This window comes from Aulonocara sp. 'chitande type north' Nkhata Bay, linkage group LG5 (assembly GCF_057382095.1).
Source record: "Aulonocara sp. 'chitande type north' Nkhata Bay isolate Kocher_YH1m ecotype deep benthic linkage group LG5, A_spYH_male_GT1.1, whole genome shotgun sequence".
In the NCBI taxonomy this organism is placed as follows: Eukaryota; Metazoa; Chordata; class Actinopteri; order Cichliformes; family Cichlidae; genus Aulonocara; species Aulonocara sp. 'chitande type north' Nkhata Bay.
The window spans coordinates 20,141,146-20,154,419 of record NC_141348.1 but is presented as its reverse complement, the minus strand read 5'-3'; the positions used below and the strand labels follow the sequence as shown (position 1 = coordinate 20,154,419).

General features: G+C 42.2%; 1 protein-coding gene across 3 annotated transcripts in view; it reads right to left on the bottom strand.

Moving 5' to 3' along the window:
* The window catches only part of kif21b (kinesin family member 21B), a 70,467-nt gene extending 61,545 nt beyond the window's left edge, over nucleotides 1-8,922 (bottom strand). For all 3 annotated transcript variants that reach the window (XM_086291933.1, XM_086291934.1, XM_086291935.1), the window contains exon 1: nucleotides 8,527-8,922. In XM_086291933.1, coding sequence (XP_086148059.1) covers nucleotides 8,527-8,567 — 41 coding nt within the window. In that variant the 5' untranslated portion in view covers nucleotides 8,568-8,922. The remainder of the gene's footprint in view (nucleotides 1-8,526) is intronic.
* Nucleotides 8,923-13,274: the final 4,352 nt, after the last annotated feature.

The following is a 13,274-nucleotide window of genomic DNA, read 5'->3' as shown; positions in this document are numbered from 1 at the left end:
GTATATAATACTACTACTGACAGCATAACAATAGATTACTTTTAGTAAAACCGGTGCAAATGTTATTTATTAGCCTGGTATTGACCATCACTGTGCCAGAGGCATAATCCCCCACCACCACTGCTGTCAAAGACACGCATTCGTCATTCAGTTTCAGATGAGCATCTCATTGTTACAGGGGCACATCAGTACGCATCATCTGAGCTAATTCTGGGTCAATCCCCACCCCACTTCCTCACCCCCCTCCTCATTTCCCCTTCCTACCCCCTCTCATTTGTTGTGTCTGCCGCTTCATGGGGGGGTGGAGGCACGAGAAAGAATCAAATTAGCTTCCTTTCATACATTTTCATGACAGACAGTCTTGTCAAGGTCAGAGAGGTGCCATGCTCCCCGAGTCTATTTCATTTCAACATCTGAAACAGAGAATAAGAGTGGATGCTTTTTAATGGATGCTGTAAAGCACCATGCCATCACTACGGTGTGCCATGGGGAAACCTATAATGTTTTTGGAAATTTTCAAACGACAGATCACACACTATCCAGTTCACTGTGCCAGTGGGACTGACAGAGGAAGCAGTGAGTTGACAAGAGGATCGAAAATTAAAAGCAAAGCAGCAACAAAAAGGAAAAAAGAGCCAAAAGTTTGCTTATTTATATCTTTCTCTTACATATCCAGGGTCAGCATCATTGTTTAGATGAATACATATGAAATTTTCATCTATGTGCTTAAGTGTGACACTGTATGTGAAATATTTTTGTTGAAATGTTTTACAGTTCATATGTCAGCTATGAAGCGAATGTGTGACAATTTCTCACACACACATGCAAAATACTAAGAATGAAATGCAGAGGTGGAATTATTTCAATAAAGGTCACCAGGAAAACACACACACAAAGATCCTTTTGTTCAATGTTTTTCTCTAATACAGAGCCCACAACATACGCTGCCGAGCTGCAGACTGCTGCCATGACTCTGCTTGTCTGTCTGCCTCCCTGGAGGGCAGGTTAGCATTACCACCAGGCCAGACTCCCTCTCTGTCAGACAGCATTTAGCATGAGTGCTAATGCAGCCACCATCACCATGGCTGTCTGTCTGTAGGCATGTGAACTTAGCCAGTGGCTCAAGTCTTCGTTTATTCCTTTGTAGTATCAGGTTATTAAAAAAAACACTTTCACCTTAGAATGAAGATTATTAGTTTGATATGATGCAGCAACAAAGTGATTCTCCCAAGCTAGTTCTCCTAAGGTGTTAAAAAAAGACAAGGCAAGTTTATTTATAGAGCACCTTTCAAACACTACATTAATTCAAGGTGCTTCACGAGATACAAAAAACTGAAATGAAAGAGGAAAAAAAAAAGAGAAAAAATAATAATGATAAGAAGAAGAAGAATATTAGTTTAACTAGCATAGCATGTATATGTATACATCTGTATGTGCTTTAGCCAGTAGACCACTCTGAACAGCGATTATTAACATCTATATGTTTTTAAAAAATACTTTTTTCCCCCTACATTTAACATTTATTTCATCATTCCTCTGCAATTACGTTACCTCCTCTGTTTGTGTTTGTCTAACATCTCACGTATACGTGATGGAATTTTGTTCGACTCGCCGCTAAATATGGAATGATTTAAAAACACAAGCCTGGCAATATGAACAATATTTTTTTTATCTTCTTTTTAAAACTAGCAAAGGTTGGAGAATAGCTAACCTCTGAGGGTAGGCAGTATAACAGCTAAATATCTAATCACCCAGTTTAGATTCAGATATGTGCACCGCTAGGTGATCGGATCTTAGAGACCTCAGAGACCTACCAGGTTTGTATTCATTAAACATCTTAAATAGTATATTTAGAACTCATTTAATGTTTTGTTTGTTTTTTTAAATTAGAAATACTTTGAATACAATTCTATATTTTACTGGAAAATGATGAAAATGGAGGGCACTGAGAATTTGAGTTATAAGCTGTCTCTTCCTGGCTTTTGTTAAAATTCTACCTGCAGCATTTGAACTGTCATTGTCTGAAAGTCTTTTCAGGAAAGCCAATAAAATAAGCACTGTAGTATTCAGTAATCAGAAAGAGTCCATAACAGTGTTCCCAAAATGAAATTTAAGTGGATTTTCACTTTTAAAGGAAAACAAAGACTGCAGTAGGATTAATAAAGCAAAATTTTCAATAGCCATCCAGCTGTTTTCAACAAACAAGTACTAACAAACAGTACACTGCTTACCCAGAAAACCAGGAAACTGATAAATGCAGCATTTGACAGCTAAAGTGACATTTTTTTTTGTCTAACACAATAATGGGCAACTGAATTTCCCAAGAGGCCAATGAAAAACTGGGACTGTTGTGGAGGGCCCCAGCTGTCCCACCCCCACATATAAATCCTAATATTACTCCTCTGTAAAATAAACTATTGCTAACACATCAACATAAATATTATATATCATAACAAGTGCTAGTTTGTCACAATAGTAGAGGGCTCAGATCCTTTAAATTAAAATGATTTATTCGAGGATGGAGTCATGTACTATCTTTCTACACGACAGCACTCTCCTGGCTGCGCTGAATAATATCACCAGCTTTTATCGTGCGAGGCCTCTCAGTGTTTCTAGGCACCTCTTCCTCTCTGTGCTTCTATTTTAAATAAAGTTTTGCTGATTCAACCTGAACATCATAACCCTGCTGTGTTAGCAAGCTAACATTCGCCAATTAGCAGTAACAACAAAGTACAGCCGACACCGGGAGGAAAGCTGTTTCTAAATATGAGGTGATAAAACTGCACAGTGCTGCAACTGAAATGTCAATTATAACCACATTTAATCGGTTACTCATTCCAGCATTTTTAAAGCCTTGCCCTGCTGACACCTCCCTCCATTCACACACAATAACCCAAAACAAACCCAGAGACACAAACGCCAGCAGTGATTAAGCTACTTAATGCCGTGAAGGTGATTATGGGCCAGCTGGTCACAAACACACACATCACGTCCCTTTATATCGGCACAGTAGGCAGCTCTACTGACACATTCACAAACATATAAATGTAGGGATGGAGTGTGATGAGTGTGAAGGAGTAAAAACTCTTGAACTTCACACTCCTATCACTGCCAGTTTACAGATTACAAAAGCAGAAGACTATCATTTCAGATTGTTTATGCAGAACATCTGACATTCAAATAGAGAAGTCAGTAAGGTTTTCATTTCAGTCTAGACAGGACATCTATGGCTCTCCATCTCTGTGCTTCTTCCTCTCGCCACGGGAACATAGCAAACACGTGCAGCTGCGCCCAAATTATTCATACACACGATGCCCAAACATACACACACACACACACAGTCTGCACACTTATGTAGCATCTCATATTTGCATGCTACAGTAGCCCTTTTGACAGCAGACGAGACACTTGCTCCTTTTCATACTCCACCCCACTTTGTCCCCCCCCCCTCTTTTTTCCCTCTTTGATTTTTCTTTGTATTTATTACAGTGAATTGCAGGAAGCATTGCTCTTTTCAGCAGACGGAGAGCAGTTTATAAAACAAAGAGGACATCAGAAACTGACTCCGCAAGCCTCTCGCTCTCTTTTTTATCCCCTTCCTCTCTAAAAATACAGTCTGGACTTCATCCACGTCTAGTCTACCCTCCAATTCTATGGCTTTTTTGCGTGTTTGTGTGTATGTGCATCTTTATATGTGTGTGTCTGTGTGCGTGCAAGCTCAGCAGAGCGCACAAAGACCTGCACTGACATCAGACTCATTCACACAGTGTCCTCTGTCTACGCTCACCCAAGAGGTGCTCTGTTTAAAAAGCCACCGCCCCCTCCAAAGGCACACTCAGTCCCAGTGATCTCTGAGTGACCACAACAATGTCGACACACATAAACTGGCCAAACTCGTTTTATGGTTTATTGACATGCGCGGACCACAAAGCGTCTATAAAGATAATTATTTTCTAGACTGACCACACACGCTGTGAAAAGACTGCCCTTGTGGTTCAAGCAGAACGAGTTATTATTTAGTGGTCCAGCTGACATATGATGACACCGTGATAAGAGATACATGCAAATGCTGGACTGGACTGAAGCGCCTTTCATTGCTTAATGAATTCAAATGGATAAACTCAAATACAGATCTGTGTGTGTGTGTGTGTGTGTGTGTGTGTGTGCCTTTGAATGTCTGCGCAAAAGTGGGCGAATAGGAGGTAGAAGGAGGCAGGGGAAGAGAGAAAGCTGGTCACATTCCAGCGTTTTGGTCACACTTTATTTTGCACACAGTGCAGACGAGCTTGAGCAAGAGAGGGAAGTTTAAAATGGCGTAAATGTGTACACTCACAGTGCGTGTTTTTTATTTTAACTCAGGAGCGCGCAACAGAGTCGCAGACTTACTCCGAGAGGTTATTTTGAGAAAAGCCAGAGGCTCGTCTTTGGGTTTGTGTTTCTTTCACCTTTATGCTTTCTTTTAGCATTCGGTCCTCACTGAAAACACAGCAGCACACAAAGCAGGAAGTGAACAGGAAGTGTGGATGGTCCAGAAGCAACCTTACAGGAAGTCATTCTGCAACAGCAGCGCACCATTAGAGAGTACAGATATACTTAAACAGAGCAAATTCATAAATAGACAGCTTGCACAACTCATTTCCAGATCACTGGCACATGTATGACCTAAATATTGTTGCTCTATTAAACACATAAGCTAAACATGTAACAAATTCCTTCACACCTCTGATCATTTGCAAACAACATCATATGAGTCTATTATACACTTGATAGCAGACGTGTAGTTGTGTGACTGTTTGGCAACCAGGATTAAGAAGTGCAGCTTGGCAACCTCACTAACTTCTTTGTTCTGCAGACCTTTTTTGACCTCAGGGAGCTGCAATCTGTTTGTAAAGCCCCTGAATCCGCAGAGCCGGATTATTCAACAGGTTTTTCTGTGATAAACGGGGTGACGGACAAAACACCCAGCACGACTGATTTCTGCACATCACCGTGTCCGGGTCTCAGCTCATGTTCAGTTCAGACAGCAGACAGCTTCTTCCGTACACTTGCCAAAAAAAGCGCTCACAGTGCTATTAGGTTAGCTTGAAGGGTAACAACAACTTTGAAAACAACAACAACAAAAACAAAGAACATAAAATCACGTGCCCACAACCAGACAAGCATGAGGAGGAAGTGATGCACAGCTGCGGACGGCCAACTTGGGCGTGTGCTCTGTCATGTTTCCTGCTCCTCTCACCTCCCTCGAATCCAAACACGCCGACTACGAGCGACTTTACAGCCTCATCAACACAACAACACTGTTTATACGTTTCCCATTGCAGTGATCGGTGTGTGTGTGTGTGTAACTGTGTGTGGGAGTGGGAGATGAATGTCGTGACCAAGTGTAAGACTCCTGCCATGAGGAGATTACATTGCAGCACTACCCTGTGACCAGTAAATACAGTACTGTAGGCTTGTAACACACACATATGCACACACACTTTCCCACCAAACCCAGCTGTTTTAGCAACAACCCCCTTGGGAGGTTGTAACCCAGACACAGCCCGTGTGGCAAACTATTAACACACACAGGAAACAGGCGAGACTGGTAGCCGACACAGGACAAGCGTCCAACAACAAAACACCACCATTTTTTTTAAACTCCCATTTAAATCCTTTGTGTGTCAGCTGTGAGGGGCCACTTCCCCCACTCATATTCCCGCTGCTCTTGTTTTGTTTCAAAGCCGGTGGAGCACATTAATGGATTTATGAAGAACTTCTGTAGAGACGTCTTTTACACTGGCTGATCAGCACATCATAAGAGTCCAAGAGATAAAAGCTCATCTTTTTCTTTCCCCTCAGCTGAACTCTCATCGCCTTCTAGCCAAAACGGTCTGCGTCATAACTGTCCGCAACAACCCAGTCATCCACCTGTAGGGTTTGAAGGAACACTGAATATTTTATGCTTTTTTTCCCCCTATTCAGCCTCATTACTGTCATCACCCCAGAACCACAAAACCATGAGGGGGAGGGGGGCAGTCGAGTTCAAATTAGACAGAAAGCAGAGCCTTAAGGTGAGAACATGGAGTAACAATCAAAAGATCAGGAGGCACAACAGCATTAAACAGATTTGTCTTTGAGTCTATTTCTACCAAGCTACGGGGGCTGACTTAGCACTTCAGCAGCGGGCGAGTCACTTGATTTCTGAAATGAGTAAATGGCAGGGAGCCGCACAGAGGGCAACGGCGGGGGACAGAGATCGATATGCAAATGGAAATTTACACACCGCTCACCAAACACGCATGCAAGGGTGCAAAAGCTGAACTATTGGTGGGCCACTCTCACTCAGAGTCTGTCCTGACATAAAGCTTTCAACCGGGGGTGCAAAATGCAACACTCAACATAAAACCAGCGAGAGTGGGAGCCTGAACTTAAGTGCATGTATGTGTGTGAAGGTGATGGTGAGTGTGTTTACTTATCTACTGATTATAGCCTGCTTGCACTCGACTGAGCCGATACTGTAAATGGATGCAGCTGGATAAAGACGCAAAAGCCAGGCCGGGGGCAATTTAACAACAACTGTTTAGGAGGGAATTACAGTAGATGCATCTGATCATGTCTGCAATGCAGATCCACTGACTCAAGCGTGCGTACGGATCCAGGATTGTAGGATTGTAGGTCGTTCAGGAATTGGATGCTGGCAACACGAGACTGAGTATGCGTTCATTGGCCTTCACGTCAACCCCGTTGCCCTCGTAATGTACATTCGCACATGCAGATGCAGACATAAGCTCTGAGCCAAGGGCATTGCATGATGGGAGCAATTAAACGGCGTCCCCTCTTATCAAAGGCCCTCTTCTCTGGGAATAAAAGAGGCTCGGAGGTCATTGGGAAAAAGTAACTGCTTATTCAGCAGGAAGTTATCTTTTTCCATGTGTTTATTTGCAAGCTTCCCATTTCCTGTCAAACACACACACACACACACACACAGATCACATGTGACGAAAAGGAGCAGCATCGGCTCACCCAGCAGAGTAATTACATGTTACTACTTAGCCCCTGTTTAATTACAGCCAGACTTTCACGCTAATAAAACTAATTCCGAGGTACTCTCGCGAAGATAATGCTCCTCTGCTGATCTGACCTTCCTTACTGAACAAAGAAATGAAAACCTGTTCACAAACTGATGATAACGTCAAAAAGTAAATTAAAAAAAGGAGCAAGAGGGAGCTAAAGGCAGACGTGTTAGTCACTGAGTCATTTACACATCAACAGGCCTCTTGGCTGGTCTCTCTTTCGCTAAATTCAGTTCAGCGACAGCCACCAGCGGCCTATACGGCTTCCCTTTTCACCTTTTTTCTGTCAGCACCACCTACTCCACTTCCTGTTACAGTTGTCACAGCGAATGAGCACAAAGGAGATTCACTCTGTGGCTGACAATGAGGCAGCTGATAAAGCCTTCCCCTGGGGAAATGGGGCCAGTGTTTTTAAAGTTCATCTTAAAAGCCTGCTTTGCTGGACCAACTCCCCACCCCCATTCTCAACCCCCACCCCACTCAGATCAATTATTGGAACCCGGATTGGGATGTGAGGACCTCAAATGGGTGCTTCATGAAGCATAGTTATGTTTGTGTAGTTTGTTTTATGTGTAGATTGAAAGCCGGTTACGCAGTACTGCCAAAAGGCGGTCGCTCGCTAATGTGACAGTCTGTGTGGCTCTGAGTTAATTGGGGGTCTGTGGGGTCTGTCAGACCACCGCCACAGCTTTGCACACTGTAAAATGAGCATGATTACAGATGAGGTTTTAGAGCACTTTTTATGCTCACTTCTTATGATCAAATTTTATTTTGGGATTTTTTGCTCACACACATGCAGAAAACTGTCTCCTCTCACCAATTCAAGAGCTGCTGTGCTCCCCAATCCAACAAAGGCAGTGAATGTCACAGCTCTGAAGGAGAGATTCTCTTTGTGCTCGATTCATTTGCTGCAGGACACTTTTTTGTGTTCTTAAGCACAACAATGCTCCTGCTTTTTAACCTAGTTATTGACCTGACTCCGTCATGCATATGTAAGCTGTTGACTAGGCATGGTTATAGATGCAGGTAGGTGCATGTAAGAATAATATCAGCAAAAATTGGTTAGGAGAGAAACGCCCATTCTCCTCCCTGCACCTGGCTGCAGCTGTCCTTGTCACTTCACCCAATGTTAAATCATGAATGTAAGACGCTGTGTGCAGAACTTGTGCATACAAACGTATACACACAACACCACCACCACATGAGAACAGTTATATACGGATATAGCGTGAAACAAACGCGTGCTTTTGCCTTGTCGATACTGTGCAGAGCGCCGCCCAAGTAAAATAAGGTGGAATGGTATTCTCCGTGGCTGTGTAATCTCCTGAATCCCAGAAATGGACGGAGACATCGGGGAGCGTGGAAAACTGTAGGTGTGCATGATGCATTTCATTAATCGCCGGGAGGCACAGACACAAGCGTGCTCTGCTAAGGTCTGCAGATTTCCAGCAGACAGACGTCGGAGGCTTACCTCAACGCAACCTTCACACAGCAGTCTCCCTGGCTCCCCATGGCTGCTTTCAAGGTTCACGGGTGAAATATTTCGGGTAATGTTGTGTTTTCAGTGCTCGTAAACCGTGCGCTGCTGCTGCGGCCGTGGCGTGGAGGTGGGGGTCTCCGGTCAGCGGGAGCAGCCGTCAAGACCTGCCGGGGGTGAGGTGCCTCATCTGGACTCCTGTCCTCTTCTTCTCCTGTGCCGTGGCGGTCATCGCTGTCTCTCTGGCGTGTGTCACATCGCAGTGCTTAACCCGCTCTTTTTTTTTCTTTCGCTTTTTTCTCTCCGTGGTCTAGCTCAGTCGCTACATCCTGTTTAAAGTGCCTGTGAGGGAAGCATACGAGCGTCTCTCTGCAGCCACACCGCTTCTCTGAGCGAGCACGCTGAGTGAGCGCTGAGAACTGGAGGAGGTGGCGCCACCTTCACTGACGCTTGGAAATGTTCAATTCGCCACTGAACCTTTAATACCAGTGTCTCCCTGCTCCCTGATCACTGCCCCACTCTAATGTAGTATACACATTTGTGTAGGATGAGTTTTACTCATAAATAGTGAATAATTTATTAATTAAATCAATAACTTACTATTAACTTTCACTACATTCAATAATCAGTGACGAAGATGATGTGATACCTTTTCAACATAAAATGATATAACTTTATATTAAATATTTATAATATGATATCATATAATATAATATATCTGTGTTCTACTATTCAAAACTATAATATCCTAGAATAGAATAGAATAGAATAGAATAGAATAAAATAGAATATGTCTATTCTATACTCTGTTATTCATTATAGTATTCTATGCTATACTATAGCATAGTAATATATACACATATACTCTATTATGCTATGCTATTTTTTATATGCTATCCTATATATAGGATAAGATTAGGAGTTAGTCTATACTGTACACCTATATATAGGTGTGTGTGTGTGTGTGTGTGTGTGTGTGTATATACAGTACATACACACACACATATATATATATATATATATATATATATATATATATATATATATGTGTGTGTGTGTGTGTGTGTGTGTGTGTGTGTGTGTGTGTGTGTGTGTGTGTGTGTGTACTGTTAGAACAACTCTACTATTCAATACTACACACTACAGTATATTAGACTGAAATGTCTTCTGATATACTGTACTATAATCCAGTCCTGTACTATACCATGCAACACTATATATCCATCCATCTCTTTTTCTACTTATTCAATTCAGGGTGACGGGGCAGTTGGAGCCTATCACATGACAAAGCATATTACACCCTGGACAGGTCACTAATCTTTGACTTGCCAACACATAGCTGCAGATTTGAATCCAGGACCTTCTTGATATGAGGCGACAGCGCTCACCACTGTCTGACCCCAATGCTATACAAGCCTGCCTTAAACAATAAGCATGGTTGCTTTTGTGACTGATGTATGCATATGGGCCCACATCAAACAGCAGTGGCCAGATCTCCCCCAGAGGCTGACTGCCTGAGAGGCATGCTTTGGCATACCTTAAACAGAGGGTTCTTTCTTTCAAATGCCAAAATACTTGGTGTTAAACTATCTATATCTCAAACTAACCACAATACGATAAGATAATATCTAATTGTAATTCATAAAATGAAGCATTTGGACGGTAACTAAACAACAACAATAACTACGGTCGCTTTTCTGCATTGCACTTGGTAAAAATAAATACGAGGAGTCCTTGAAAGCAGCCTAATCGTATTGATTGACGTGCAGCTGGACCAACTAGTAAAAATCTCACACTGTTTCTTAAAAATCCCAGACCAATCATCGAGGAGAACAGACCGATTAGCCCCACCCAGTGACACACCTCTCCTGCTGTAAAGATTACACATCTACAGCCATAACTGCGAGCGGTGACATCTGAAGTCCGTTAAAATGCCATAAACAGAGGGAGACTTTTCACATGAGCAGAGGAGGGGCCACCGGTCTGAACACCTTTGAGGTCAAACTTCAAATTCGAAAGTTATCGTATTATTGCTAAGACTCGGAGTTCATTGGCCCTGGCTTGGATGGGAAGTCAGACTCCGCTCTCTTTGTGCTGAATCACATTTCTTCAAAAGGGGAAACTGAAATCCTTTCCCTTTAGTTGAGTCAAACAAACAAGAAGATCTTTTGCCAGTCTTCCTCAATTTCTTTCTCCCTTTCTTCACGTATACACAGAGCCTTCTTTCTTTCTATATGTTATTTATCTTGATCTATTTATGGAGGTACAGTTTTCTCTGACATCCTCTACATTCAAGTTTCTGCTTCACTGTTTTAAATAATCTATGCAAAGTGAATGCACCACAGTGCCACTACACTGTCATAGTTGTTGGCAGCGTTTATACTGGCACATCAAATCTACACTACAGCCTTTCCAAATACTCATCCCCCTCATTACCCATGCCTCATGTACCAAAGATGTGAACAGAACAAAACTGATGAGTTTGCCAGTGACACACTCACGTCTGCACTACAGCAAGTTGCGTTTCCCTTTTCCAACACGCTTGCGAGCTCACTGTGTCACACCGCCAGACAGATGCTGCTTTATCTATACATTTTGATTAAATTAGAATTCCTAGTGTGAGGTTCTGGGACTATCTCAATACTGATCAGCATAAACATTTCTCCCTCTCTCTGCACCAGCACTGATGACAATCACTTTTATGTTATGAAACAGAGCCTGCACACAGTTGCATGCACTGTAAACCTATTCAGTGCAAAGAGGAGCTTATGACTATGTGCGAGTGTGTGTGTGTGTGTGTTGGTGCCTGGGGGCCAGGTGGTGGTGGTTGGGGCTGCTGGATTCCATGCAAGATTATGAGGATAGCTAAAATCCTCCTAGATCTGCTGGTTACCAGCCACTAGCCGCCACAACTGGAACAACATAACACAGCAGTAAGGGTGGTGCATACAAACACACACTGGTGAACCAGAGACCACGCCATAATTAGCTTGCACTGTTTTCCTAAGCGTTTGTTTAAGTCCTTTCACTCCTTTTCCGACCTGTTTACAGTTTTCAAATCCGCTCTGGGTGATTCTTTCCCCTGCACTGCCTCCTCTTCAGCGCTTCCAGGGTAAAAAAGAACATTTCATAACCATCCTCTGTGGGTTATAAGACCCTGAAGATATTTTGCCACACTGCAGCATAATCCCTATATTTAGGGAGGTATACAATCAAAATAATTACATAAGCGGCATTAAAATACAATTGTTCAAGTCGCCTTTGGGTTTTGTCAGTCACGGTGAAGTCAGCACCAGCTCAGATTTAACACTTTGCTTTTTCGTGACCCACACACATTCATGCGCATCATCCTCATTACGGGAGCTTATGGTAATGTCCTGGGCTGAAAAGATAAAGATGAGTCATGACTTTCTTTTTGCAGCAATCTTTTTGTGGCTATTTTCAAATGTTGAATGGGCAATATAAACTGGAAATCAGCCGTGATATAGTGGAACATGATATAAAAGACTTTTCCAGAGTTACCATATACCTGTACAGTGCTGTGAAAAAGCGGAAAAACTAATTCTGCCTTGAGAAATTCAGTGTGCCAGACCTGCTGAATCAAGAAATCACTTAAATAGAAGCTGTCTGACAAAGTGAAGTAGGCTAAAAGATCTCAAAAATCAACACATTGCGCCAAAATCTCAAGTCATTGGCATCTGTCAGTCTGGGAAGGGTTACAAAGCAATTTCTAAGGCAGTGAACCACAGTAAGAGTGCATCGACGACTCATCCAGGAGTTCACAAAAAACCCAGAACAACATTTAAAGTACCTCACACTTCACTCGTCTCAGTTAAGGTCATGTTCATGATTCATGATAAGAAAGTAAGCAACTGGGCAAAAATGGCATTGTGAGAGAGCTCCAAGGAGAAAACCACTGCTGACCAAAAACAACACAAAGGCTCGTCTCACATTTGCCAAAAAACATTTTGATGATCTCCAAGACTTTGGGGAAAATATTGTGAAGAATGATGACACAAAAGTTAAACCTTTCGGAAGGTTTGAGTCCCATTGCATCTGGTGTAAAACTAACACGGCACATTTGCAGTTCTTGCTGGGAACGGTGGCACAACCAGTTTTTGGTTTTAGGGCCCAATTACTTTATGACACAGGGCCAGGTAGGTTTGGTTCACTTTTTTTCCTTAATAAATGAAATCATAATTTAAAAACTGATTTTTGTATCTACTCAGGTTATTTTTGTTTAATATTAAAACTTATTTGATGATCTGAAACACATAAGTGTGACAAATATGCAAAAAAAAAAAAAAACCCTTAGAAATCAAGAAGAGCTTGAAGCTAAATACTTTTTATATTCACTATACTGTGTGAAACGCAGTAATTAATATTATATAAAAGACAAAGTTAAAACCAAAATGCATTTAACGTCAGTGAAGTCCACACTTCTTGAACATCACATCTCCTCTGGTGAAAAAGACTGAAAAAGCACAAAGCTGAAACGGAGATGGAAGATGAAACTGCACCCTGATGTACTCTCCATCTTTATTCTTACACTTTGATGTGTCTATAATCCCTCACATTCTATATTTGGCTTTGAAGCTCCATAAGCTAATCCCCCCCTTTTTTTTAAAACCGTAACAAAACTGCTTGAATTGGCCAGGATTACGCAAACGCACATTTGACGACTCACTGGCTGGCACAGAAAGAGATGCGCTGTGAAAATAAGAAGTCGGGCCGTTGTATTA